The sequence below is a fragment of the Lepidochelys kempii genome, chromosome 14 (assembly GCF_965140285.1).
Source record: "Lepidochelys kempii isolate rLepKem1 chromosome 14, rLepKem1.hap1, whole genome shotgun sequence".
Classification (NCBI taxonomy): domain Eukaryota; kingdom Metazoa; phylum Chordata; order Testudines; family Cheloniidae; genus Lepidochelys; species Lepidochelys kempii.
The window spans coordinates 13,132,730-13,159,866 of NC_136393.1; the positions used below are offsets into that span (position 1 = coordinate 13,132,730).

General features: G+C 40.6%; 2 protein-coding genes across 9 annotated transcripts in view; one reads left to right on the forward strand and one right to left on the reverse strand.

Moving 5' to 3' along the window:
• LOC140897993 (ankyrin repeat domain-containing protein 40) overlaps positions 1–7,224 on the forward strand; it is a 27,129-nt gene extending 19,905 nt beyond the window's left edge. The window contains exons 7-8 of one of the 2 annotated variants that reach the window (XR_012154900.2): positions 316–402; positions 1,640–7,224. The gene's annotated coding sequence lies outside the window, so the exon portion shown is untranslated. The remainder of the gene's footprint in view (positions 1–315; positions 403–1,639) is intronic. The other variant, XR_012154901.2, reaches the window with a different exon arrangement.
• The window catches only part of LUC7L3 (LUC7 like 3 pre-mRNA splicing factor), a 47,500-nt gene that overhangs the window by 7,547 nt on the left and 12,816 nt on the right, over positions 1–27,137 (reverse strand). For 2 of the 7 annotated variants that reach the window (XM_073311349.2, XM_073311350.2), the window contains exons 2-11: positions 21,530–21,596; positions 18,607–18,646; positions 18,062–18,206; positions 16,265–16,342; positions 16,081–16,185; positions 13,560–13,721; positions 11,731–12,014; positions 9,323–9,483; positions 187–327; positions 1–81 (exon numbers count right to left, since the gene is read on the reverse strand). The exon at positions 1–81 is cut by the window's left edge. In XM_073311349.2, coding sequence (XP_073167450.1) covers positions 1–81; positions 187–327; positions 9,323–9,483; positions 11,731–12,014; positions 13,560–13,721; positions 16,081–16,185; positions 16,265–16,342; positions 18,062–18,206; positions 18,607–18,646; positions 21,530–21,596 — 1,264 coding nt within the window. Of the gene's footprint in view, positions 82–133; positions 328–9,012; positions 9,114–9,322; positions 9,484–11,730; positions 12,015–13,559; positions 13,722–16,080; positions 16,186–16,264; positions 16,343–16,549; positions 16,896–18,061; positions 18,207–18,606; positions 18,647–21,529; positions 21,597–26,280; positions 26,351–27,137 lie in introns of those variants that run through there. The other 5 variants (XM_073311352.2, XM_073311353.2, XM_073311351.2 and 2 more) reach the window with 5 other exon arrangements.

A 27,137-nucleotide genomic window follows, 5' to 3' on the forward strand; every position in this document is an offset into this window, starting at 1 on the left:
TGTCTTTTCCTTCAGAAGGTGCTTTAGTATGTCTTCTTACTTGGCTTAGCTCCATCTTCATCTGTGCATACTTACGCTGCACTGTTAAACAGTAACAAAAAGCCCTAATCAAAGTTTGAAATAATGCACTTACCTCTGTCTGATCTGAGGTCATATCAGATCAGTTTTAATTGGACTGAGTGTCACCTTCAGATTTAATGTCTTCATTGGTCCCATTGACCTCATTCTTAGTATCACTGTCCTTCGAGTCTGTATTTCTGTCTTCACTCTGTTTTTCTCGACTACTGGACTTCATACTACTTTTTTTATCATCAGATGCCCTCTTTTCTGCCATGAAAGAAGACATTAACCATGGATTTCAAAGTAGAACACATTGCACATGTGAGGAGTGGAACACAGGAGGTGGGAAAATCTCAAATTGGAAACAGTAACCAAGTCACAGTTATAGACATAGGCTTTAGAGTAACACATTGAAGAGGGAAAAAGAAGCAAAATTAAAAGTGGTGAAAAGGAGGAAGGACAGCATAATAGCAGTGTGACGATTACTCAACTTTACCATGAGATATATAAATTGGGAAAAAGTGTAATGAACAATGTATGTGGATGTGCTTCATGACTGCTTTACCACTGGATTCAGTATTATGCTCTGAATAGATTTGTGTGTGTGAGAGAAATGTGCCGAGGGAGGCTATTCAGTCTGTTATAGTTGCAGAGGGAAGAAAATAAATCAACATCCAGGAAAAACAAGCAACCATAACTTAGCTAGGTTTAAAATAAGAATCAAAGGGAATATCAAAGTCAACTTCAACAGGACAAAATGTAATGGTGCTTGTCTGAGGTATGTTATTAATCCTTCACCTTTAAATGATAAAAGACTGGGGAAGAAAGACTGCTAGAGATATAAAGGCACTATTTTACAAAACAAATGAGCAACAGATTGATGGGACCCCAGTTTCTTCAAGAACTAGGAGGGTGAATGGTGAATAAAGAATTAGTTTTATTGCTGAAAAATTGGTATTTTCTTTTCCTCTACAATCATCAGGTAGAGTGAAGAAAATGTAACAGAAGCAACAAAGTTTTCCAGGGAAAGAAAAAAAAATTCACACATTTACAGTTGAAGTTTAAAATCCGTATTGTCCGTAAACTGAATAATTGCAAATTTAAAAACAAAAAATTAACCTGTATCACTTCAAACCACAGGGCCAAGCTTCTGCCCAGTAGGTGGAGACTGCAAAAACAAACTCTTTGAAGTCAGTATATAGACAAGAACATTGACTCTCTCTCAGATTGGCACAGCACTTTATAAGACAGAAGGGGAAAAGTTAAGTTTGAAGAGAGAAGTAGTATATCTACACAGAGAAAGTCTGCACAAGTTTTATTAGGACAGACCACCAAACAGCAAGGAAAAACAGCCAAAAGCAAACCCACAAGAGGCAGGACAACTGCCTAAAAAACACTGGAACTGAAGAAGCACATCCTGCCTATAGTGCTTGGAAAGAGCATTTAGTGATGTCCAAATAGCTAACTGGAGAAGTCTTTTGATAGTGTTGCATATCTGTCTGCCCTCAGTATTGTAGCTACTCAGGTGGACTGCACTCTAACTGACCTTGTTGAAAAGTCTTCTCTTTGTGCCTTATAGGTATCTCCGATGCACACATAGATCCACTGAGGAACAGAAGTCTTGTTTCCCTGCAGAGGACTAGTAGTCAGTCCAATAATCTGATCTTCTAGCCTATGTAAATATGATAGATCATAATAGCCCTATGGATGTGCAGAGTGTGCAGTTTTTTGGGTTTGGGCAGATAGGAAAGAACTTTTTTGGAAGATATAAACATTAGCCTGTGGTACAAAAGATGAAGCTATACAAAGAACCCCCGTCTTTGAGGACCTGAAGAACAAGAAAATTACATCATAGCTCCTGGAGTTTGCTAATGAGAACTGAGCAAATATTTGTAACAATCTGTAATGAATTTAGCTTCCTTCAGCACCAGTGATAGCTGCAAGCAGATAGTAAAGTAAGTTCCTTCACAGTTATTCAAAATTATCTCACAAAATTTTATTTATTGTTGTGGATAGATCACAAATAGTTCTCTGTAGATTTTTGTAGGCTCCCTGTATGATTTATGTTGATTAGTTATGATTCATCAGGTAAGATCACCTAATATCGGTTGTTTCTTGACTGAATGAATGCACAATTATTTCTGGATGAATATTTGCACTGGCAACTGAAGCTTGCTTTCCAATGTAAATTCTTACCATTAAAACTCAAGTTACCTGATGTTCATGGAAAGCACGCTCTGAATGAAATGTGCTCATTAGTCAATTTTTTTGTAGTAAATAAATGAACTCTGTCGCTAAGCTTGAACATTGGACACATCACTATCACGGATGAATTTTTTTAAAAAAAAATTTGTGAACCAGACCAATGAAAGTAGTGAGCAAATGTTTCAATATCAATCCCTCCTGACAAAGGCTGGTCAGAGAACGGAAGAAGCTCACAAAAATGGAAACAATTTTGTGGAAACTTAAGTTTTTTGACCAACTCCATCTATAACTATTAATTAGCTTAATTTCTTCAATGCAAGTCATAGTTTGGAGGTAAAAAAACTCCTTTGCAAGTAGTTGCATATCAAGAGTTTAGATTAAGCTAACTGTCAACCTATGTTTATGGTAATGTCATGCATTTCAAAGGAACAAGGAAAGGTGTAACTCAGATTTGTTTAACCAAGGAAGAACCAGTTGTCTCAAATTTTAAATATAACTTTTTTCAGAACCTTAGCAACTTTACGGTACAGACATTAGGGAATTGGAAGTCAGGGCTTCTGGGTTCTAGTCCAAACTCTGGCACAGATTTATTTTAGAACACTGAGTAAAAGTCTATCAACTTGTGCCTCGGTTTACCCAGCTTCAAAAACCATTAGTAGCATGGGGCCTTAATTCATGTTTGTAAAGCAATTTGAGATTTCGAGATGAAAGGCACTATGTAAGTATTATTTTCAGGCAACCTTTGCTGCTCACTTTAAAATCCTGACCCACAGTAACTATGAAAACTACTGTAAAGTCACAAAAAAGAGCAAGAATTCAAATGGCAGGAGTCTTAGCATCCAGAACACACACTATGCATGCACACAAAGTACACTAAAGCCATGTCTACACTGAAACCTTTGGTTGATGAAAGCTGTGTTGGCGTACAGCTGCTGAAGTTAGTATATCGCTCCTACGTGTGCATACTTAGTTGCTTGCATCAGTGCTGTGTGTACTCACCAGGAGTGCTTGTGTCAATACAAAGCGTGGTGCACCATCGGTAGGTATTCCACTGTGCCATGTGCCACCATCCAGCACAATGCCTTTTGGGAAATTTTCACAAGGTGTTGTGGAATGAGTCATGCAGGGATCTCTGGGAGCTAGGGGGTCAAGTTCCTAGCATACAACATTTGCCATCCCATAATGCTAACCACATCCCTTAATTTTCACACCTTTAAAAAAAGAAGTCCCACAATCCAACATGGCACTTTTCAGAGTTCACCACCTCTGACAGAATCATCAAGACTGCATAGCTCTGCACTGTGCTCATGAATGTTGCAAATACAGGATGCATGATCCTCTTGTATTTGCAAACCCGCAGGAAGAAACACAACAACGACATGATGATTTCTTCAAGGACAGAGTGCTAAGGGACATAGCAAAAGGTGGCATTCATAGAGCAGCTGCAGACAATGGAGTGTTGCTTCTGGGCCCAAGAAATGAGCACTGAGAGTTGGCATCACATTAACAGTGTCTCTTTTTCTTGCAATTCTGTTGCTTGGACCTTTAAAACTAAATACTGAAGTACCCTATGCATAATGTAATGTAATGTAAGTTTTGCAAAACTGGGGGTGGAGTAGACTATAGAAACATTTTACCTCGCAGCAAAATAAACTTCCCTGCTCTCTGCAGTGAATGCAGAATTCATTCTAGATTTTAGAGTGCATGTATCCCTCTACTGGAAAAACACGCATCACAGCCTTGTTCCACAGTCCTATTCTGTTTATTAATACTATGATGGTTTACTGAACAGATCATTTCTTTCCCTAAATCTAGTATTACACCTCTAAGGTTACCAGGAGCTGAAAAGACTTTGTAGTGCTGGGGAGGAGCTGGTTGTCGTGGTACACGTAGGTACCAATCACTTCGGGAAGGCTAGGAGAGAGGTCCTGGAGGCCAAATTTAAGCTGCTAGGTAAGAAATTGAAGTCCAGGACCTCCATGGTAGCATTCTCTGAAATGCTTCTAGTTCCACATGCAGAGCCGGTTAGACAGGCAGAACTGCAGGGTCTCAATGAGTGGATGAGATGGTATAGGGAGGAGGGGTTTAGATTTATTAGGAACTGGGGAAACTTTTGGGAAAGGGGGAACCTATACAGGAAGGATGGGCTCCACCTAAACCAAAACGGAACCAGATTGCTGGCACTTAAAATTAAAAAGGCCATAGAGCAGTTTTTAAACTAACGGCTGGGGGAAAACCAACGGATGTGGAGAAGCATGCGGTTTGGACAGACACATCCCTTAGGGGAGGATCTATAAATGGAGATTCTCTATGTCCTAGTAAGGAGGAGAGGATGGAAGATGATAAAATAAAGGTAGGATCTGATGAGAAACAGTCAAATGAAAAAAAGTCCCATTCAATTACATTATGTAATGGCAGACAGCTAAAAAGTGACAAGTTTTTAAAGTGCTTATATATGAATGCTAGAAGTCTAAATAATAAGATGGGTGAACTAGAGTGCCTCGTATTAAATGAGGATATTGATATAATAGGCATCACAGAAACTTGGTGGAATGAGGATAATCAATGGGACATAGTAATACCAGGGTACGAAATATATCAGAAGGACAGAACAGGTCATGCTGGTGGGGGAGTGGGACTATATGTGAAAGAAAGCATAGAATCAAATGAAGTAAAAATAGTAAATGAACCACAGAGACTCTATGGATACTAATTCCATGCTCTAATAATAAGAATATAGCAGTAGAGCTATATTACCGACCACCTGACCAGGACAGTGATAGTGACTGTGAAATGCTCAGGGAAAGTAGAGAGGCTATTAAAATAAAAAACTCAATAATAATGGGGGATTTCAACTATCCCCATATTGACTGGGTACATGTCACCTCAGGATGGGATGCAGAGATAAAGTTTCCTGACGCCTTAAAGGACTGCTTCTTGGAGCAGCTAGTCCTGAAATCCACAAGAGGAGAGTCAATTCTTGATTTAGTCCTTAAGTGCCGCACAGGATCTGGTCCAAGAGGTGAATATAGCTGGACCGCTTGGTAACAGTGACCATAATGTAATTAAATTTAACATCCCTGTGGCAGGGAAAACACCACAGCAGCCCAACACTGTAGCATTTCATTTCAGAAAGGAGAACTAAACAAAAATGAGGTTAAAACAGAAATTAAAAGGTACAGCGCCAAAAATGAAATCCCTGCAAGCTGCATGGAAACTTTTTAAAGACACCATAACAGAGGCTCAACTTAAACATGTACCCCAAATTAAAAAACATAGTAAGAGAACCAAAAAAGTGCCACCATGGTTAAACAACAAAGTAAAAAGCAGTGAGAGGCAAAAAGGCATCCTTTAAAAAGTGGAAGCTAAATCCTAGTGAGAAAAATAGAAAGGAGCATAAACTCTGGCAAGTGAAGTGTAAAAATATAATTAGGGAGGCCAAAAATGAATGTGAAGAACAGCTAGCCAAAGACTCAAAAAGTAACAGCAAAAAATTTTTAAATACATCAGAAATAGTAAGCCTGCTAAACCATCAGTGGGGCCACTGGATGATCGAGATGCTAAAGGAGCACTCAAGGACGATACGGCCATTGCGGAGAAACTAAATGAATTTTTTGCATCTGTCTTCATGGCTGAGCATGAGTAAGATTCCAAAACTTGAGTTATTCTTTTTAGGTGACAAATCTGAAGAACAGTCCCAGATTTAAGTATCATTGGAACAAATCAATAAACTAAACAGTAATGAGTCACTAGGACCAGATGGTATTCACCCAAGAGTTCTGAAGGAACTCAAATGTGAAATTGCAGAACTACTAACTAGTTTGTAACCTATCATTTAAACCACTTCTGTACCAAATGACTGGAGGATAGCTAATGTGACGCCAATTTTTAAAAGGGCTCCAGAGGTGATCCCGGCAATTATAGGCTGGTACGCCTGACTTCAGTACTGGGCAAGCTAGTTGAAACTATAGTAAAGAACAAAATTGTCAGATAGATGAACATATCAACATGGTTTCTGTAAAGGGAAATCATGCCTCACCAACCTACCAGAATTCTTTGAGTGGGTCAACAAGCATGTAGACAAGGGGGATCCAGTGGACATAGTATACTCAGATTTTCAGAAAGCCTTTGACAAGCTTCCTCACTAAAGGCTCTTAAGCAAAGTAAACTGTCATGGGATATGAGGGAAGGTCCTCTCATGGATTGGTAACTGGTTAAAAAATAGGAAAACAAAGGGTAGGAATAAAGGGTAAGTTTTCAGAATGGAGAAAGGTAAATAGTGGTGTCCCTCAGGGGTCTGTACTGGACCAGTCCTATTCAATATATTCATAAATGATCTGGAAAAGGGGGTAAACAGTGAGGTGGCAAAATCTGCAAATGATACAAAACTACTCAAGATAGTTAAGTCCCAAGCAGACTGCGAAGAGCTACAAAGGGATCTCTCAAAACTGGGTGACTGGGCAACAAAATGGCAGATGAAATTCAATGTTGATAAATACAGAGTAATGCACATTGGGAAAACATAATCCCAACTATACAGATAAAATTATGGGGTCTAAATTAGCTGTTAACACTCAAGAAAGAGATCTTGGAGTCACTGTGGATAGTTCTCTGAAAACATCCACTCAATGTGCAGTGGCAGTCAAAAACAGAATAGATTGTTGGGAATCATTAAGAAAGGGATAGATAAGATGACAGAAAATATCATATTGCCTTTATATAAATCCATGGTAGGCCCACATCTTGAATACTGTGTGCAGAAGTGGTTGCCCCATCTCAAAAAAGATATATTGGAATTGGAAGCTGCTTCCATATGAGAAGAAATTAATAAGACTGGGACTATTCAGCTTGGAAAAGAGACTACTAAGGGGGGATATGATAGAGGTCTATTAAAATCATGACTGGTGCGGAGAAAGTAAATAAGGCAGTGTTATTTACTCCTTCTCATAACACAAGAACTAGGGGTCCCCAAATTAAATTAATAGGCAACAGATTTAAAACAAACAAAAGGAAGTATTTCTTCACACAACGCACAGTCAACCTGTGGAATTCTTTGCCAGAGGATGTTGTGAAGGCCAAGACTATCCCGGGGTTCAAAAAAGAACTAGATAAATTCATGGAGGATGGGTCCATCAATGGCTATTAGCCAGGATGGGCAGGGATGGTGTCTCTAGCATCTGTTTGCCAGAAACTGGAAATAGACAACAGGGAATGGATCACTTGATGATTACCTGTTCCGTTCATTCCCTCTAGGGCACCTGGCATTGGCCACTGTTGGAAGACAGGATACTGGGCTAGATGGACCTTTGGTCTGACCCAATATAGCCGTCCTTATGTTCTCATGTATGTTCTCAGTCCTGAGGGAAGGAGGTAGTAAGTAGCAAACAAAACGATGACCAGAAGCAAAATTTAACTAAATGAAATCACTACACCCCTATTTATAAAACTATCAAGAAGAATTGTGAAGCTATAAACCTAATTGAGAGCTCAATAATGGAAACAATTTGAGAACTACTGCATCAAGTTATAAGTATGCATACATACACACACAGTATTAGTGAAGGATTAAAGAGGGCTCCTCCAACTGAATACCAAAAGTCTGCTTTATAATCTAGATCAATGAAATAACAAACAGACATATTAGGTGGTAAGAAAGCTACAAGCGGGTATACATTACAGGCCTAGCATGAGATCTAACCACGTACAACAGTGAACAAGCAAGCAGCAAAGCATAAAAGCTTGCAGAGTGCTCACAACTACGCAGAACAGACTGGAGAGGAAACCAAATAATGAAATGCATCACAGTATACATCAGAAAAGTTATACTGGCCTAGAAAAAAGAGTCAGGCAAAAAAACATCTGAAGTGTTATCCATATTTTGAGAACCAATCCACAGAGTCTACTGAAGAAATGGAAAAATTAGAGCAGGGCAAATAGGCTAACGTATAATCCACATTTATATAGCACCTTTCATCCCAGAGGATCTCCAAGTACTTTATAGATATATAGGAATAATTTTACCCACCACTGAAATGAAGCCGTTTCTACTGTGAAACGTGCCAGCCGTTTGAAAGCACACAGCAGCCCAAAACGGTTTAGATCAGGAAGTGTATCCAAATGAAGTTGCAGAGAAAATTAAAAACGGGAATTTAGCGAGGATATGGAATTAACAGCTTTGTATTATGAAAAGTACTATGGATCTTTCATATTCACAAGTGGTCACGACCCGTTTTACATCTTTTATGAATGATGGAACCTCCGGTAGCATAGCACAACCTAACAGCAGACTGTGTTTGAGCACTGAATCAGTACCGATCCACAGGGAAGAGAGCCACCTTCTAAATATTAATTTTATCACTCGACATAGCATGTATTGCCATAAAACAATTCTGAGGAACAATTTGGTGTTTCTTCAAGATCCTCCATATACCAGATCTTGCTTCATTTATGAAACCTGATGGAATCACAACCTAAGATGGTACGGATGCAGGCCAGGATGCCGAAAGCTCTCAGAAGTTAGGGAAAACTAAGGTTATGTTTATTAGACAAAGAAAATTAAGAGGATATGATTGAAGTATACAAAAAATGAAGATGTCATAAGACTGTCCAGCTAAAAAACCCAAAACAAAATACATACCAACGAGAGAAGCTAGTTAAGATTTACAGAAGTGTCCAAGGGTAATAAGGAGAACTCACTTCTAAAGGCAGCAGTAGAAGATGCAATCAAATATATTTAGAGAGTTAGAGTGATGTGTGGGGTTTTCCAAAGCCAAACAGCCAGCAGGTGTCAACGGGCTAAAATCCTTGGGAACTGCACAGTAGTGTCCTTTTCTTTGAGGATTACAACACTAGGTAAGTAAGCAAAACACATTTTGCAAGGAGGCAGGAAGGTATAAAGGGAAAGGGAAGAGTGCCTCAAAATCATGTAGTAGCGACACATACAGGCTGCTTACGAATCTCTAAAGGGATCCTAAGAGATCTTTCAGTCCTTGACTGAAAGTATAGGTCTAGGGGGTAACATCAGTTCTGCACGTCTTAAGATCTCACACAAACTAACCTTTTTCTTTAGATTTCCTGTCTTGTTCTCGATCTCTGCTTTTGCTTCTGTGCTTGTAAGACTTCCGATCTCGACTTTTTGATCGTCTCCTGTCCCGACTGCGAGACCTATGTTTTCTTTCTGACCGATCATGGCTTCTGCTTCTTCGTCGATCTCGACTCCTTACATTTAGAAGTAGTTGAAAGAGAGAAAATATCAGCTGTTGTTTACAACTCAAAATAAAAAATCTTCATTAGTTTGTCACTAGGTTACCATTTTGCTCTAATGCCGGTTTGTAAGAAAAGGTTGAATATTTATGAGGAATACCAAGTCTTTCTTACAAACTCTTTCCTTCCAGGAACATTTGTCAGTACTTCACAAGCTCTCTGTCCACCCTTCTCTGCCTTCTTCCCTTATTCAAACATCCACAGCTATAAGAAATAATTCTCAGGAAAAGCTTTAAAACTGATTTTTAAATCAGAGCTTTAAAAATATTAATACTTAAACTTTATGATGGAAATGTATGTCAATTATCATGCTTACAACATCAACATATATAAAATCATGGTGTTTTCATCCACTTCCAATATGGAGGTGAGTTTTAATACATAGCAGTTTCTCTTTTGATTCATCCTTTGAAACAGCAAGAATTGTCCACCTCTGGAGAGGTTATATGGGACCTGATAGACAAGCAGTTTGATCCAGAGTGATGATTCCTAGAGCTTCCTCTAACTCAGGCCTGCACAATTTGTAGAGCGGCGAGGGCCATATTACTCCAAAGAAAACAGCTGAGGGCTGAAATCCCCCCCTCCCCGTGGAAACAACCCCCCCCTTCCCCAGCGCCGCTCGCTCCGTGGAAACAACCCCTGCCCCGCTGCCAGCTCACCTGCCCCCTGCCGCCTCGTCATCCCCCCTCCCGCCCGGCTCGCCTACTCACCCCCTGCGGGCCAGTGAGCCCACGCAGGCCAAATGCAGCCCATATGTTGTGCAGGTCTGCTCTAACTGATTTCACATTTTTAGAACAACTAAGTCATATTCTGTTCAATGGTTTGAATGCACCTCCTGTTTTGGCTCACTTATTGTTTAATTTTTAATGGTACAAAATTAGATTTTTATTTTTAAAATCTGTATTTTGTGTTGGATATGAATTATAATAAAGTATTTTCTGGGGTTGAATGAGATTGATATCAGCCTATTCCATTATAGGGTTAGCAGTTTCTGATCACCTGAGATGTAAATCAGAGAGGAAGCATGGTTCAGTAGTTATGGTGTAGCCCAGGACTGCGGGGGTGGGGTGGGAAATGGAGAGGGGGGACTTAGGTTCTATGCTATGCTCTACTACAAACTTCCTGTATGACTGCAAGCAAGTCATGTATCTTCTGTGTACATCAGTTTCCCATCTGTAAAAGGGAGATAATGGTACTTCCTTATGTTCCAAAACTACGAATACAGAGAAACTTAAGTGTTTTCATAAATAAGGCTAAACGTTTTGCAGTTATATACCACTAAAGGGTTGCAAAACTTTAGGAATGTCTACACTTAAGTGGTATGTAGATTACACCTGCTGCATGCCCAGCTAGCATGGGTATAAACAGTAGTGTAGATAGTGAGGCATGGTTGAGTCAAGTAGAGCACCCTACACATCTGAACCTGAGGATATATATCATACATGGTGGCTTTTTGCATGCCCAAGTAGTGCTTCCTACATCTACACTGCTATTTTTAGCAGTGTAGTGTCTCACTGCCAGAGGCTCTCTCTGCCGCAGCAAAAGGCTCTGGCAGGAGAGAGGCAGTGGAGAAAAGCTCCAGCACCCTTCCACTGCCACACAGCTACAAATCAGTGACAAGTGTGGACGCAGCCTGCCTTTCACTTTGGTGTGTAGCGCCTGTAATCTTCACACCACCGTAAGTGTACATAAGGCTTTTGTTGCATCAGTAGGCTGAGTACATTACACACAAGGGGCTCTTTGTGTTTCTTCATTCTCTCTCAAGCTCCCTTTGTGCTACTCTCTCATATCCCTCTATTTCAAACAGTCATGCAACACAACCCCACGCCAGGGGCTCAGTACACCTCTCCCCCCCACCAATTCCTCTCTGCTCATACCTTTATCCCACATTCTTTCCCCATACTAGGGCTTCTGTGTGCCCCCATTCTTCATACAATTCTTATTTCTTTTCTGTCAGTACAGGAGATGTCTAGAACATTCCCTGAATTTTTTGGATCAACTGGATGTGGTATTCAAAAGTTGTTACATACAGCAAAACAGAGAAATGCAATCAAGTTAGCATAGGTCCTTGCCTTGATCGGCCAACAAAATTCTTGACAGCAACCATTCCTTTACAGGTGGAAGCCTGAAATCATATAGTTTAGAGGTTCTCATATGCATGGAATGCAATTATAAATTCACTGAAGTCCCTAATTAAGGTACCTGCTTCGCCTCCTCTCTCTGCTTCTTGATCTTTTGTGGTCCCGTGACCGGCTGCATCTTCTGTCAGATGTTCTGCTTGAATGTCTGCTACGGGAACGACTCCTCTTACGTCTTTCTCTGTCACGTGCCCTCTCTTTTTCCTTTTCTTCTTCCTCACGTCGTCTCTTCCTTTCCCTCTCTTCTCTTTCACGCTCCCTTTCTTTTTCTCTCTCTTCTCGCTCTTGTTTCTCTTTTTTTAACTTGTCATCACGTTCAGGTTCTTCGGTTCTTTTTCTTAACTTTTCCTTACAAAAAGTAAGTGTTGACAGCAAGGATTTAATGAAGATAAAATTTATTCAGAGGAAATTATTCAGCATCACTAAACCGCTATAAAAGGACGAGGAGGCATATTAGATTTCAATGGGTTACACGTGATTGTCAAACCAAAGCACAACCTGCCTAATAGCACTTAAGTCAGCTGGACAAGTCCTTTATTCATCAGGGTAGTTCATTCACTTGGGCAGTACCTAATATTTAACATTAAAAAAAAAGACTTGGGGACCCCACAAAGTAGGCCTTGCAGAAAGAAAGAAAATTTTCTGAATTCCAAACAAAAATAAACTCTCAACTAACTAAAGTTGGATACATCCCATATTTCAGGCTCCAGCTGAGTGGTACTTTTAAGTTTCTCCAGGATGATGCTAAACTCTGTTGGGAGTTCATAAATTCAGAGTTCCGTTGCAGTAGAGTTTAGCTTCAGTTCTTAAAACGAAAAAGAGTACTTGTGACACCTTAGAGATCCATCCAATGAAATGAGCTGTAGCTCACGAAAGCTTATGCTCAAATAAATTGGTTAGTCTCTAAGGTGCCACAAGTACTCCTTTTCTTTCTGCGAATACAGACTAATACGGCTGCTACTCTGAAACCTTCAGTTCTCAGGAGCCTAACACCAACTCAAGGCTACCATTCCATGGTGCATCCCCAATTGCTTGGCATAATATTGATTTCCAGTGTCTGATAACACCCTGCTAATATCAGGAGTTCTATGTTCGTATGTGATTAACATATTTCCATTAAAGTAAAAACACACAAACAGGTATCCTTGTAAACTGGATATTGTACATAGAAAATTGTTAGGTATGAAAACTCCATTCTTGTAGTTATTTTATATCACTCCAAATGTTTCATTATAGTGCGTCCCTGAGTAGACGTAAGATATTTTTGCAGTGATATCTCATGTATTTAAAAAGAGCTTGCTGGTCACACCCTTCTGTTCTGTCTATAGGGAAGAACCATAGGCAACTGTCTGCGGGCTGTCATAAAAGAATGAACACAAAATATTTTAATTAACTTATTCCAGCGACTACTTTAACCAATATATTTGTAATATTCTGGATACTGCACACTGGGATATAGCAGTGTGAACCAGGAAATATACCAAGAGCATTTCATACACACACAAAAAAAAAATCATAAAAAAGTTAATTGAAACCATGTTGTGTTAAATACCTTCAGCAGCCTGGTTAGCGGGGGAATTCAGCACAAAAATCCAGACAATTTGAATTTCATTTTTTGTTTTGTACTTTAGGTAAAATTTTCAAAAGCACATAAGTGATGTAGGAGTCTGAGTCCCATTTTCAAAAGGGACCTAGGCACTTTGGAGCCTAAGTGCCACTGCTAAAATTACCTTTCACCTTTAAATAATTCAAAGCTGGCAATGCTTGGCTGCCAAAAAATGGATTTTGAGAACCTGAGTTTATGTATGTAAGCATTCTGCTAATGATTTGATTCTTAAATAGTTTATATAGAAAGAATTTCAGTTTACCTTTAATTACAGAAGTTATACTCACTTTTAATTCTTCTACAGTAGCTTTAATTTTGGCATAACCCATGTGCTGTTTTCCCATCAAGTGGTCATCCACCCTGGACTGTGCATCTCCTACTATTAAAAAGGCTCCACAGACTTCACAAACTTCCATTTGCTTTTCTTGAGCTGCAAAGCTCTCAATTGTCTGGAAGAGAAGGTAGTGGTTAGAGCAGAGAACAACAGAAAAGTTTTAACCTGGAGCCAGTTAAGGCACTTACTACTTCTTACTTTATCAACTGTTCTTCAGTGTTGTGAAATTACGAATTTCAACTTTAAAAAAGAGCTTATAATTACTTGCTTTAACTTGGCGCTATTATGAAGTAGCCTACACATTATGCCTAGTATGAAAAATAACTCAAAAGAAAACAAATTCTCACAGACTGCAAGACTTACCATGCTAACTCAATGCAGATGAGTATTTAGAATCATACTAGGTTTTGAAAAGACTTCCATAAACTCCTGAATTATAGCTTTCTTGAACTACGCTATGGTTTTATAGGATGGCAACCTCTCTGACTTCTGCATACAAGACCATTAGAATTAAAGAAAGTGATTTAGGAACTAGTGTAAATGCAACATCACACAAGGAAGACTTAAGAAAAATTAACTGCTTTTGTTGTTTTCAAATACAAGCTGGAGGGAATATCTCCTCTAATTTCTTTCTGGTGCTAGAACTGCTTCTAATCAGGTCCAGCTTTAAACATGTGAGCTTCCAGGAATCAAGTAGTTTAGTAGCTCAGAAGATAATCTGTTGCTTTTCTCTGAAATTATCTATTGAGATAAACTCCCTGTCATGGGGGAGATTTAAAGAAGAGAAGCTGCTGACAGCCAAGAACCTACAGATCCTTGAACAGACTCTGGTTTACTAATCGTTGCTAGCAAGAAAGTTCTCAGTTATGGAGAGTTAAGTGTCTTCACCACAATAAAGGTTGTAGCCACATTTCCATTTCAAGCAGGATTTCTGACTTTCTCAAAATCTTTAATATGCTTTGTGTCCCATTGGAGGGGTGCAAAAGGACTAGTGGGGTAAGGGAGGGTCAGAGGTGACAATGGATAGATGTCAAACTTTAATTACCGTGTATACTTGTTCATAAGCCGAATATTTTTGGTAAAAACATGACGCATCAAAGAGCGGGGGTCGACTTATAAATGGGTCTACACCAAAATTTGATGATTTTAAACTCTATGAAATCATTGAATTGAATATCTAATACATTGTCGTTTTGTTTACCTAGAACATCTGCAGGCATGGAGCCCCGCAGTTCCCTGTGGCCGTGGTTTGCCATTCCCAGCCAATGGGAGCTGCGGGGCTCCGTGCCTACAAATACTCCAGGTAAACAAAACATCCCGACCCGCCAGCAGGTTACCCCGACAGGCCAGGAGCCAAAGTTTGCCAACTCCTGAAATACAGGGTCAGCTTATGAAAGGGTCATACAGCTTTTACCATTTTTACTTATCCATCTTGGGGGGGGGGGTCGCCTTATATATTAAAAAAACAAAGTCTCTAAACTTTTATGGTTGAGAAGAAACACTCTGGCCATGTTTTGAAGGTTAACTGATTCAGTGATGTCTGACTGATTTTTCACAGTGCCAGCACGATAGCTATGAGAGGTGAATTGCTTCATTCATTTCAGTGGGTGCCAACTCAAATGGCCAATGATAGTTTAAAATGTTTGTATTGTAAATTATTTCACCGCTCCTTGATGCATGCAGGAAACAAAGGAAGCATCATATTATGAAGATCTCAACTAGTGTTGCTTAAAATGTGTGATGCACCACCCCATGTGGGGGTACAGAAGAAGGTGACTAGCTCACTAGCCTATCAACAATACATGATCAAGTTGAAGATGGATGCAAGTGTTTTCATTTTTCTGAAGAGGGCTTGAAAATATTCTCAAATTTAAGATGTTTTGGCTCAAGCAATGCTTAGATGGAGAGGTTTAAAAGTTAAGAAACTTTTTTAGAGACTTTTAGAAACTTGGCAAAAAAAATTAACACTTCATTTTCTGAGGTCTTGCCTTTTTACATTTTCCAATTTAGTTTTCGTTTCAGGATTTTACATTGACTTCGAATAAGTTTCCTGACTTTCTAATTTTTTAGCTATATAAGCATCTTTGATATTTCATCTTCTGTAAATTACCAACACATATTCATAAATTCCCAATTCCAACTTAGTTTTGGCAAAGAACACTAATCTAAATGAGTTTACAATTTAAATCCAAGATTTATTTATCTCACAAAGTACATGATATTGAGTAAGACTAACTGGAGTTTTAAATTAATGAATGTATTGTGTGAAATACAGGCTGGCCTCTCATAAGGAGTAGTATTTAAGCCTGTTAAATTTGAATGTGAGAAACAGAAATTTTACAAGAAAGCAGTAACTGGATTGTTGTAACTTTTAAAACCTCTGATTACATAAGTGGCAAGCCTATTTGGTCAGGTTCTGCTTTTGCACTGAGCCTTGAAATAACCCTAACAGAGCCCACACAGCTTTTACTTACTGAAGTTGTAGATCTCAGCAACTCTCTCTCTTCTTTTAACTGTTCAACAAGTTTCATCATTCCTTGCGCCTCTTCCACCTTTCCTTCAGAACCCAATTCTTCAATCTAAAGGAGAATAAAAACCCTGTCAGGGTCTTTTAATCTGAGCATTTGATTAATAGTTGTGTTAGAAGGTGACTTTTACCTGTTGTAGAAGTACATCGATTTTGTCAGTTAAGACCTGAATCTTCTCTTCGTTTTTACCAGTAGGTCCAGCTGCCTGCTAAATATTAAAAAAAAAAAAAAAAAATTCAGTCACTAATCAAAGGATTAAGAATGGGTGTTTTTAAGAAACTACACACCTATTAATATTTTTCTCTAGAATTACATACTTGATATCAGATAAATAAGTAGATCCAAGTACAAAGTAGTCCAAGTGCTGCAACATGTTGTACTATCACTTTGTGGGAGGAAAAGGAAATTTATTCACCTTTAATCCTGTTTCTCTGAAGGCATCACACACCATTGTAACTCCTGAGTTTTAATTTGATAGCACGAGAATGGCAGAATACCCTTTACTCTTAACATTTGACCCCTGAGAACAGCAACAGCAGGGTGGAGCATGAGCTAAGCCCCTGGCTGACAGCCATATACCACCCTCTGCAGAGAATGTCTTTCAAATGCTTCTTACTCTGCATATTTTTATTTAGGGGAATCTCATGAACAGTACAGCAGGGGTTCAGGATCCCCTAGGGCGTCATGAGGTTATTATGGGAGTGTGTGTGAGCTGTCAGCCTCCACCCTAAGCCCCGCTTTGCATCCAGCATTTATAACAGTGTTAACTATATAAAAAAGTGTTTTTAATTTATAACCGGGGCGGGGGGGGTCGCACTCAGAGGCTTGCTATGTGAAAGGGGTAACCAGTAAAAAAAGGTTTGAGAACCACTGCAGTACAGCTTCCAGGAAGGTGGACTGAGAAGTTCTAACCAAACTATTCCCCCAAAATAAGCATCAAATCTAGATGCCAGGTTCAGAGAACAGTGCTGAATCAATGTGTGACCAGAACTCCAGTTAGCAGCCCTACACATTTCTTGTGGCATGCTACTGACACTGCCTTGAGCCTAGTAGAGAATGTCCCAAGCCACTTAGTTACTGTTAGCCTAGCTAATGTAAAACAAAAACAATGTAAAACAGAGGGTAATCCACTAAGACATAAGTTGAATGGCAATGGCATTCCCTTTACACTGATTCCCCAAAGCTATAAAAAAGCCTAAGGACATGTCTACAGAACAAAGGCAAGACAGTGACAGTGCTCAGATACGTCAGTCGCATAGATGCTTGCTACAGCAACAAAGGGGTTTCTCCATTGTTGTAGTAAATCTGTCCCCAAGAGGCAGCAGTTAGGTTGACAGAAAAATTCTACCTAGCTGCATCTACGGTGGAGGCTGGGTCGACCTAATGTTGCACAGGGCACGAAATTTTTCAAAGCCATGAACAATGTAGTTAGGTCAACTAAGTTTTAGGTGTAGACCAGGCCTAACTGATTTTCGAAACGCCCTGTCCGAATAGGAATGCAAATCTCCTCTGACACCCAGAGTACTGAATTTGGCTTCCCTTGGTTGAGAATAATATTTTGTGAAGAACATTAGGAAATTAACGGTCTTATCAAAGTAGAACTCAGACTTCACTTTTGGTATTAATTTAGAAGGATGCAGGATGACTGTCTCTCTGGAATACAGTGAAAGAAGGATCACCCATTAAAATCTGCAATCCACCCTTGTTGTTACAAGTTCAATTAAAAATGCTATTTTTAACAGGAAGAGCCTTCCATTAGGCAAGTCCATCATCCTTGTAAAGTAACAACTACCGTGCTAATTAGTTATTTAACTACATAGAAGAAACCAAAAGGAACAGAGGAAAAGTGTGTGTTTAGTGAACATCCCACATTCGGAGTTCACTGTGAAGAACAATTCTTTGCTTCAATATAGGCTTTTGTACTTACACCTGATGACTGCTGGTTCTGTGACAGTGCCAAACGAGCATGCCCTCTTCGAATCCTCCGTTCTACCTCTGCAAGTAAGCTCTGTAAATACCGCAGGAAGTCTCTTTCATAGCCCACTTTCATAAAACGAGAGCTCTTCTCATATCTGATAAAAATACACAAAGTTTTTTACTGAATGATCATGTGCCATTCTGTAATATAGAGGTGTGACAAACATGTAAAAACTGCTACGCTTTAACAGCTCCAGCACAAATTTCCACTTTGCAAATTATACTGGGGCTGCCTCAGAGAAGGGGAATGGACTAGATGACCTCAAAGTCCCTTCAAGCCCTGCATTTCTATGATTAATTTTTGAATTACTTTGTGATTTTTTTAAATTACTTTTCATAAAGAAACGGACAATGAAAAGTACAAGGTAAATGATTTACAGCTTATATATGAAGCTACTCTTAAATTATCTTCTTCTTGTCTGGTTTTATGAACGCCAATTTGAACAAATTTATAATTGCTGCATTAACTTATGCTAAAACAATTTAAATACTCACTGTTTACGCAGATTTTCATCATGAATTTTTTCACATGGACCTAAAAATAAAGGAAGGCAAGGCTGAGTGCACGCTCTGGGAAGCCACACAAACTCCTGAAGAGTTAGTCAGCATGCTTTTGGTGCTAGGTTCACAAAAAGACTTAGGCACCTAACTGCCACTCTAGTACATAAATTCCAGAATCAGACTCCACTGGAATTCATAAAACCCTCACTCAGCTGCCACCAAAATCTGTAGGCGCCAAATTACTGGGCCAGAAAGAGACAGAAAAAGCGTACACAAGCATGAAAATGATTCTGTAGTCTGGTGGCTACAAAATTCACCTGGGAGGTGGGAAACCCAGGGTCCAGTCCTCCTGCTTCCATGAATTTCCTGTTTATCCACAGTGGAACAGTTTCACAGTACAGACTAAGAAATCACCACATTGGAATACCAGAGCTCAGTGGTTAGGCATTCACCTGAGAAGTGGCAGATCCCCTGTTCAAATACCTTCTCCCACTCAGGCCAAGGGAGGACTTGAAGGAAGGATCTCCCACATCCCAGGTAAGTGTCCTAAATGTTGGGCTAGAAGTATGAGGGAGGTCCTCCTGACCTTCTTGCAAAAACAGCATAGAGAGGGTTTGTAGCTGAGAATCCCAAGCAGAGGGAGGCATCTCTCTCTAGCCAGGACTAAGGCATAGTACTCCCTGAGAGGGATAGGTCTTAGGACACACCCTTTACCTTAAAAAGAAAAGGAGTACTTGTGGCACCTTAGAGACTAACAAATTTATTTGAGCATAAGTTTTCATGAGCTACAGCTCACTTCATCGGATGCATGCAGTAGAAAATACAGTGGGGAGATTTTATATACGCAGAGAACATGAAACAATGAGTGTTACCATACACTGTAACAAGAGCGATCAGGTAAGGTCAGCTATTACCAGCAGGAGAGGGGAAAAAACAAAACAAAAAAACCCACAACCTTTTGTAGTGATAATCAAAATGGGCCATTTCCAGCCGTTGACAAGAACGTGTGAGGAACGGGGGGAGGGGTGCGGGGGGGAGAGAGGGGGGGGAGAGAGAGAGAAGGGGCAGAGAATAAACATAGGGAAATAGTTTTACTTTGTGTAATGACATATCCACTCCATTCCCAGTCTTTATTCAAACCTAAGTTAATTGTGTCCAGTTTGCAAATTAATTCCAATTCAGCAGTTCTTGACGTCTGATTTGTGTCCAATTATTCTTTTACGTAGAGACTGTCCAGTTGTTTCATGTTGTCTGCGTATATAAAATCTCCCCACTGTATTTTCTACTGCATGCATCCGATGAAGTGAGCTGTAGCTCGTGAAAGCTTATGCACAAATAAATTTGTTAGTCTCTAAGGTGCCACAAGTACTCCTTTTCTTTTCTCGTTACAGTGTGTATGGTACCCATTGTTTCATGTTCTCTGTGTATATAAATCTCCCCACTGTATTTTCCACTGAATACATCCGATGAAGTGAGCTGTAGCTCACAAAAGCTTATGCTCAAATAAATTTGTTACTCTCTAAGGTGCCACAAGTACTCCTTTTTTTTCTGTTGTGGTGTGGCCATTACTAGAGATTTGTAACCATTGTAGCCCATTCTGCATGATCCTCTGCTAATCTCTTTGTGGATGAATAGTCCTTTTGATCCACCCAGGACACCACATCATCCACCCAGGATCTTCTTTTTCTGCCATCCACTTTACTTTCCAGTGCCCATAAACATGCACTGCCCACTGAACTTCTGAAAATGTACCCTGCAAATCTAATCTTTCTTTTCATAAAATCTGACTAGATTTTGCCAAGTTCCAATAATCATAGAATCATAGAATATCAGGGTTGGAAGGGACCCCTGAAGGTCATCTAGTCCAACCCCCTGCTCGAAGCAGGACCAATTCCCAGTTAAATCATCCCAGCCAGGGCTTTGTCAAGCCTGACCTTAAAAACCTCTAAGGAAGGAGATTCTACCACCTCCCTAGGTAACGCATTCCAGTGTTTCACCACCCTCTTAGTGAAAAAGTTTTTCCTAATATCCAATCTAAACCTCCCCCACTGCAACTTGAGACCATTACTCCTCGTTCTGTCATCTGCTACCATTGAGAACAGTCTAGAGCCATCCTCTTTGGAACCCCCTTTCAGGTAGTTGAAAGCAGCTATCAAATCCCCCCTCATTCTTCTCTTCTGCAGGCTAAACAATCCCAGCTCCCTCAGCCTCTCCTCATAACTCATGTGTTCTAGACCCCTAATCATTTTTGTTGCCCTTCGCTGGACTCTCTCCAATTTATCCACATCCTTCTTGAAGTGTGGGGCCCAAAACTGGACACAGTACTCCAGATGAGGCCTCACCAATGTCGAATAGAGGGGAACGATCACGTCCCTCGATCTGCTCGCTATGCCCCTACTTATACATCCCAAAATGCCATTGGCCTTCTTGGCAACAAGGGCACACTGCTAACTCATATCCAGCTTCTCGTCCACTGTCACCCCTAGGTCCTTTTCCGCAGAACTGCTGCCTAGCCATTCGGCCCCTAGTCTGTAGCGGTGCATTGGATTCTTCCATCCTAAGTGCAGGACCCTGCACTTATCCTTATTGAATCTCATCAGATTTCTTTTGGCCCAATCCTCCAATTTGGCCCAATCCTCCAATTAATCTCCAATACTTTTTCATTGGTTATGCAGTCTATCCATGATATTATATCAACATTGCTATTGCTGAAATCAAGTTACTGGCAGACCTGAAAAAACTAGTTTTACAACGTGTTGACAGAATATACACTAAAGAAAATGAATATCCCATGTCACAGATAGAAGGTCAATTGTAACTACTAATCTGGAAGCAGAAGGGAGTTATCAGGTGACATCTTAAATTTCATTTTAATGACAGTGAATGACACGCCCCCCCCGCACAAACGAACACTTACCTAAGTCAGAACGGGTATTTGTAAATAATTCAGCTGGACAAAACCCACAAAGGTAGTATTTACAAACCTAAGAGAGAGAGAAAACAAATTAACTATTTTTCTTCTTATTTGGACTAGTTTAATTAATTACATCATATGTTCATTCTAAGGTAAAAAGCGAAACTTCCTTCTATACTTATTTCTATGCAGTCTACAAAGTTTCTTGGAACACAGAATGCACACAGACATGTGCTACTTGGCTACAGCAGAGAAGACAGCATGCCTTCCTGACTACCCCATGCACATGGATAAATCCTCTTTTCCATTGCAACACACGGTGTTCCTTTATATTGTTGTTAAATAGTGTGTTCCTGCATCCCAAAATAGCTGTCATAAATAGCCAGCTGACCATACTGGCTACATGCTCCAGACATGCTCTGGCTTGGAGTAGACAGGAGATAGTGGATGTCCTGGGCCTGTGAGGAGAAGAGACTGCACAAGCACAGCTACAGCGCAGAAATGTGGCCATCTACGAGCAGATTGCATGGAGGATACAGAAGGGGTACACAAAAGGGACCAGCACCCGTGTCAAGTGAAAGTAGAGGAACTGCGTCAAGTGTATCAGAATGCCAGGGAGGTTGACAGTCAATCTGATGTCAGTCTGCAGACCTGATGCCTTTACGAAGAGCCGCATGCTATACTTGGTGAAGACCTCCACACCCCCACAGGCTCCTCTAAGAAGCCCAAGTCACAGGCCCCTGGCATGAACAGCAAAGACTAAGAGGATAAGAGACATGTGACTGGGGAGTGGAGGGGGTATGCCTATGCTGTGAGCCAGGACCTGTTTGAGGCTCCCCCACAGTCCAGTCAGTCGAGCATGGGTGAGCCTGATGCAGGGGACGGAATCTCAGGTAAGTGTATAAATTTATTTCCCATTACAGTGATGTTTGAACCAACTTAACAGGACAGTTATTGACTTTTCATTAATTTACTTGTACTAGAAGAGGTAGTGGTACAACAAAGGAGGTAGCACTTATCTGCTTTTTATTCCTCTGTAGAGTGAGGCAAGGGCAGGGAGGTGTCATGAGAGGCAGTTTATGTATACAGGGACGTCCTTTGAAACCTTCTGAGAGATCTCAATGGGACTTTCATGGAGGTGCTCTGTAATCCTCTTCCAGAAGTTTCTAGGGATGGCAGACTTATTTCTTTCTCCAAAGTACAACACTTTCCCATGCCAGTCAGCGATAACTTCGGCAGGAACTATTGCAGTACTTAGGCTAGCAGCATACTTGACTAGGCGGCTTCAAGATGCCAGCAGCAGCTGTGCTCTCTCTGCCTTTGCTATCCTCAGAAGCGAGGTATCAGCTAAAATCACCACTGCCTGCAGGTGCCAATATATTCATTGTTGTTGCCCTATACTCAGTTTCAGGCAGCTGAGCAATTCCCCCCTGATTTCCCTCACCCCTGGTGGGCTATACTGACCACAGCTGCTGTGAATGGCACTGTGCACAAGCACTCAGAAGCAGAAGTGCCAGTAAGCATATTTTGTTGAAAACTGTAGGGGAGCAAGGGAAGGGAGTTCTGAAGATGACATTTCACTTTTTGTTGTGACTATGTGGACATATGTGTTTTATTTGCAGCTGCTGCAGCAGCAGCCTTGAGGGATTTCCCCTTCACACCTGAACCAAGTAAGGAGGAAAAAGAAGAGGAATCAGGATGATACGTCCAATAACATCCTGCAAGCCAATGCTGCGTCAGACCATGAGCAAAAGGCCCGGAGGGTCAATGCAGCAGACAGCCTGGAGAAGGAAAGAGCAGACAGGAGAAAGGCACAAGGGTCCCTGCAGGAAAAGAAGAGTGAGATGCACAGGACATAATGGGGCTTCTCCAGTAGCAAACACAGATACTGCAAACTCTTGTGGAATCTCAGTTTAACAATCACGGGCTCACCTCCCTTTGCAGTCCATGAAGAACTGCATTATAACACCTACCTACACCCTCCCCCCCGCAACATTCCACATGGCATCGGGGGGCATTAAGGACAACCACAACTTCATCTACAGCAACCGTGGCTTTCACAGGTCAGTGTATGTGCAGGTAAAATGTACATGAATGTTCTTTCTCCTCATTAAGTTCTGTTCCAGTAATATATTAGTTTATGTATCTGCTTTTAAAGTTGCACAGATTTTTTTTTGCATTGGTTTTGTTACTGAATAAAATTCTATTATCTGGAAAACAAGCAAGCTTTTAGTTCACAACATATGCCGCAGAGCGCCTAGCAGCTCTGAGCCCACTTACTTGTTACTGAACTGTGACAACCCACAGGATCAGTGACAGTGTAATAATCATAAATGTGCAACAAGCACAGGAAAATTAATAGGTGCACTGACAGTGGTACAGTCAGATGTACAAGCACCACACAATTTCTTACAGGCCCCAAAACAACACAGCAAAGTAGACCATAGTACATCAGAATGCATTACTGTGGCTCGCTGTTGAAGTGCTCTTTCAAAGCCTTCCTGAGCCACCTAGCACCTCACTGAGCTCTTCCAGTAATCCTTGTGTCTGGCTGATCAAACTCAGAAGACAGACACTCCACCTCTGCCCTTCACCCTGACAGCAACTTTCCCCCTTTGCTTCACGGATATTATGCAGGACACAGTAGGCAGCTATAGCCATTGGGATGTTTTTTCACTGAGATTCAATCTTTGTGAATAAACAACACTAGTGTCCCTTCCATCTACCAAAAGTGCATTCAATGTCATTCTGCACCTGCTGAGCTGATAGTGGAATCCTTCCTTGGTGCTGCCAAGGTGGCGGGTGTATGGCTTCATAAGACAGTGGGTGCAAGGGTAGGTTGGGTCACCCAGGATCCCTACTGACAGGGATCCCTACTGACAGGTAAACAACGACAATAGTAATCTGCTGGTTGGGAAAGGAAGTCCCTGGTTGTAGCTTTCTGAACAGTCTTTAAGTCCTTTAAGTCCTTTCCGTCTTTAAGTCCTGTGTTCTTAAAGACACAAGCATCCCTGACCAGCCAACATTGATGTTGGTGAAACATCCCCAGTGATCCACCAATGCTTGCATAACCACAGAAAGTAGGTTTCAGAGTAGCAGTCGTGTTAGTCTGTATCCGCAAAAAGAAAAGGAGGATTTGTGGCACCTTAGAGACTAATACATTTATTTGAGCATGAGCTTTTGTGAGCTACAGCTCACTTCACTGTAGCTCACAAAAGCTTATGTTCAAATAAATTTTTTAGTCTCTAAGGTGCCAAGAGGGGAGGAGGGATAGCTCAGTGGTTGGAGCATTGGCCTGCTAAGCCCAGGGTTGTGAGTTCAATCCTTGAGGGGGCCATCTAGGGAACTGGGGCAAAAATTGGGGATTGGTCCTGCTCTGAGCAGGGGGTTGGACTAGATGACCTCCTGAGGTCCCTTCCAACCCTGATATTCTATGATTCTATGAAATAAGTACTCCTTTTCTTTTCATAGAAAAGTAGCCCTTTCTGTTGATGTACTCTGTGGGGGATAGGCATGCCATCTATTGCGACACCACACAGTTCAGAGACTCCATTACTGCCAATCCTTTCACTATGTCCTGCACATTGCTCAGAGTCACAGTCCTGCATAGCAGGAGACGACTAATGGCCCTGCACGCTTACATGACAACAACCCCCAGTGGATATTCCAACTCCAAAATGATTTCCCACTGACCAGTAGCAATCCAGCACTGCAATTTTCTACACTACAATCACCACTTGCTTTTCCACTATCAATGAAGCTCTCATTCTGGTGTCCCTGTCCTGGAGGGCTAGAGCAAACTTGGCATACAGATCCAGGAATGTGGTTTTCCATATGCAAAAGTTCTGCAGCCAATGCTAACCACCCCAAGCCTGCATTACTATAGAATCCCAACAGTCAGTGCTTGTTTCTCAAGCCCAGAGGCAGTGCTCTATATTGGCAGCTGCTCTGTGAACACCACCGACTTTGAATTGGTCCTTGCTATGTCCCACAGCTATCTGTCATCCAAAAAATAGTCATATTCCATACTGATTCAGTTCTTCTTATGGCTCTGCAAATACCAAAGGACCGTGTGTCCTATGCTTGCGATGCTTATGACAATAGTGCAGAGCTGTGCAGGTTCCATGCTTCCGTCAGAGATGGTGGACAGTGAGGAAGTCTGTGCAGGTCTGTGGGATTTTTTTTAAAAGGTGCAAAAATTATCGGACATAGATGACATGATGAGATAGAGACAGCTGCATGCTGGGAAGTTAACTCCCTGCTCCCACATACCCCGTGTGACGCATTTCTGTCCCACTGCCAAAACTTCCCAAAAGACAGTGCCAGTGGTGGGTCAAACATTGGGATACCTTTCCACGGTTCACCGCACTATGCAACGCCACATGGAATCCTAGTAAGCATGTACAGCACCAATGCAAGGAGCCAAGTGAGCATGCATACTAATGATATACTAACAGCGGCTTTATGCCAACATAACTTGTGTCGACCAAAGTCTGTAGTGTAGAAGTGGCTTATGTGTAAAGGATATATAGTTACAAATTAACATGTTTTCATGGTTACCAACCAACAAGAATCAACCTTTCTCTAGGGAAATAACTAAAAAGTACAACTGGAAAAAATATTTAAATCAAGATCTCCTTATTAATTTAAGGCACTTTGATCTAATCAACCCACCCTGACTCAAATCCAGCCTACTCCTTTGTGGTAAGTGGATTTTGAGCTGTGGTGGGGGACACTAATATTCAAAAAGTTACCTAGTTTATTATCCAGTTGTTTTTCCAGGCCTCATAGTAATGCCTTTAAAACCTTTATTTAAAGGTGACCTGCAATAAAAAAAGAAAGAAGAAAAAAAAAGTGGCCTTTTACACTTTTTAATATGGAAAAATTAAGGCTGCAAACATTTTTTCTACATCCTCTGACAACAAAAGGTGCTAAAAAAAGCTTGTGTTTTAGATTGGAAATTCAGCTCTTGACTAGGCTGGAAAGTTCTATCTTCTTGCTCCTTGTATAAACTTAAGATTCCTGAAAACCCCTCTTATATTCCATTTCTCCCAGCAAAGAAAGACCATTCTTGATATTTGTAACGTAAAAGACACAAACTTTCAGACTCTTTATACATCATAAAGCAGCAAACAAAAATATCAAGCTCACTCAAATCCTCCTACCCCCACAAAAAGCCCAAAGGTCACCTTAATTAGTTTTTCACTAGAGATTTTACCTCTATCAAAATGACTGCCAATTAACTTGAATTGTTAACACATTTTTAAAAGGCTAGTCTGGACACTCTCCAGATATTTGTTCCAACCTACAAAAATTGTAGTTTGCCTGAGGGGTTATCGTGGGTATTTACTAGGGAACACTAGAAAGTAGCCTTTACAATTTAATTACTTTGAATTAATTGGAAGTCAATTAATTAAAGGTTTCAGAGTAGCAGCCATGTTAGTCTGTAGTCGCAAAAAGAAAAGGAGTACTTGTGGCACCCTTAGAGACTAACAAATTTATTTGAGCATAAGCTTTCGTGAGCTACAGCTCACCTCATTGGATTCGCATCCGATGAAGTGAGCTGTAGCTCACGAAAGCTTATGCTCAAATAAATCTGTTAGTCTCTAAG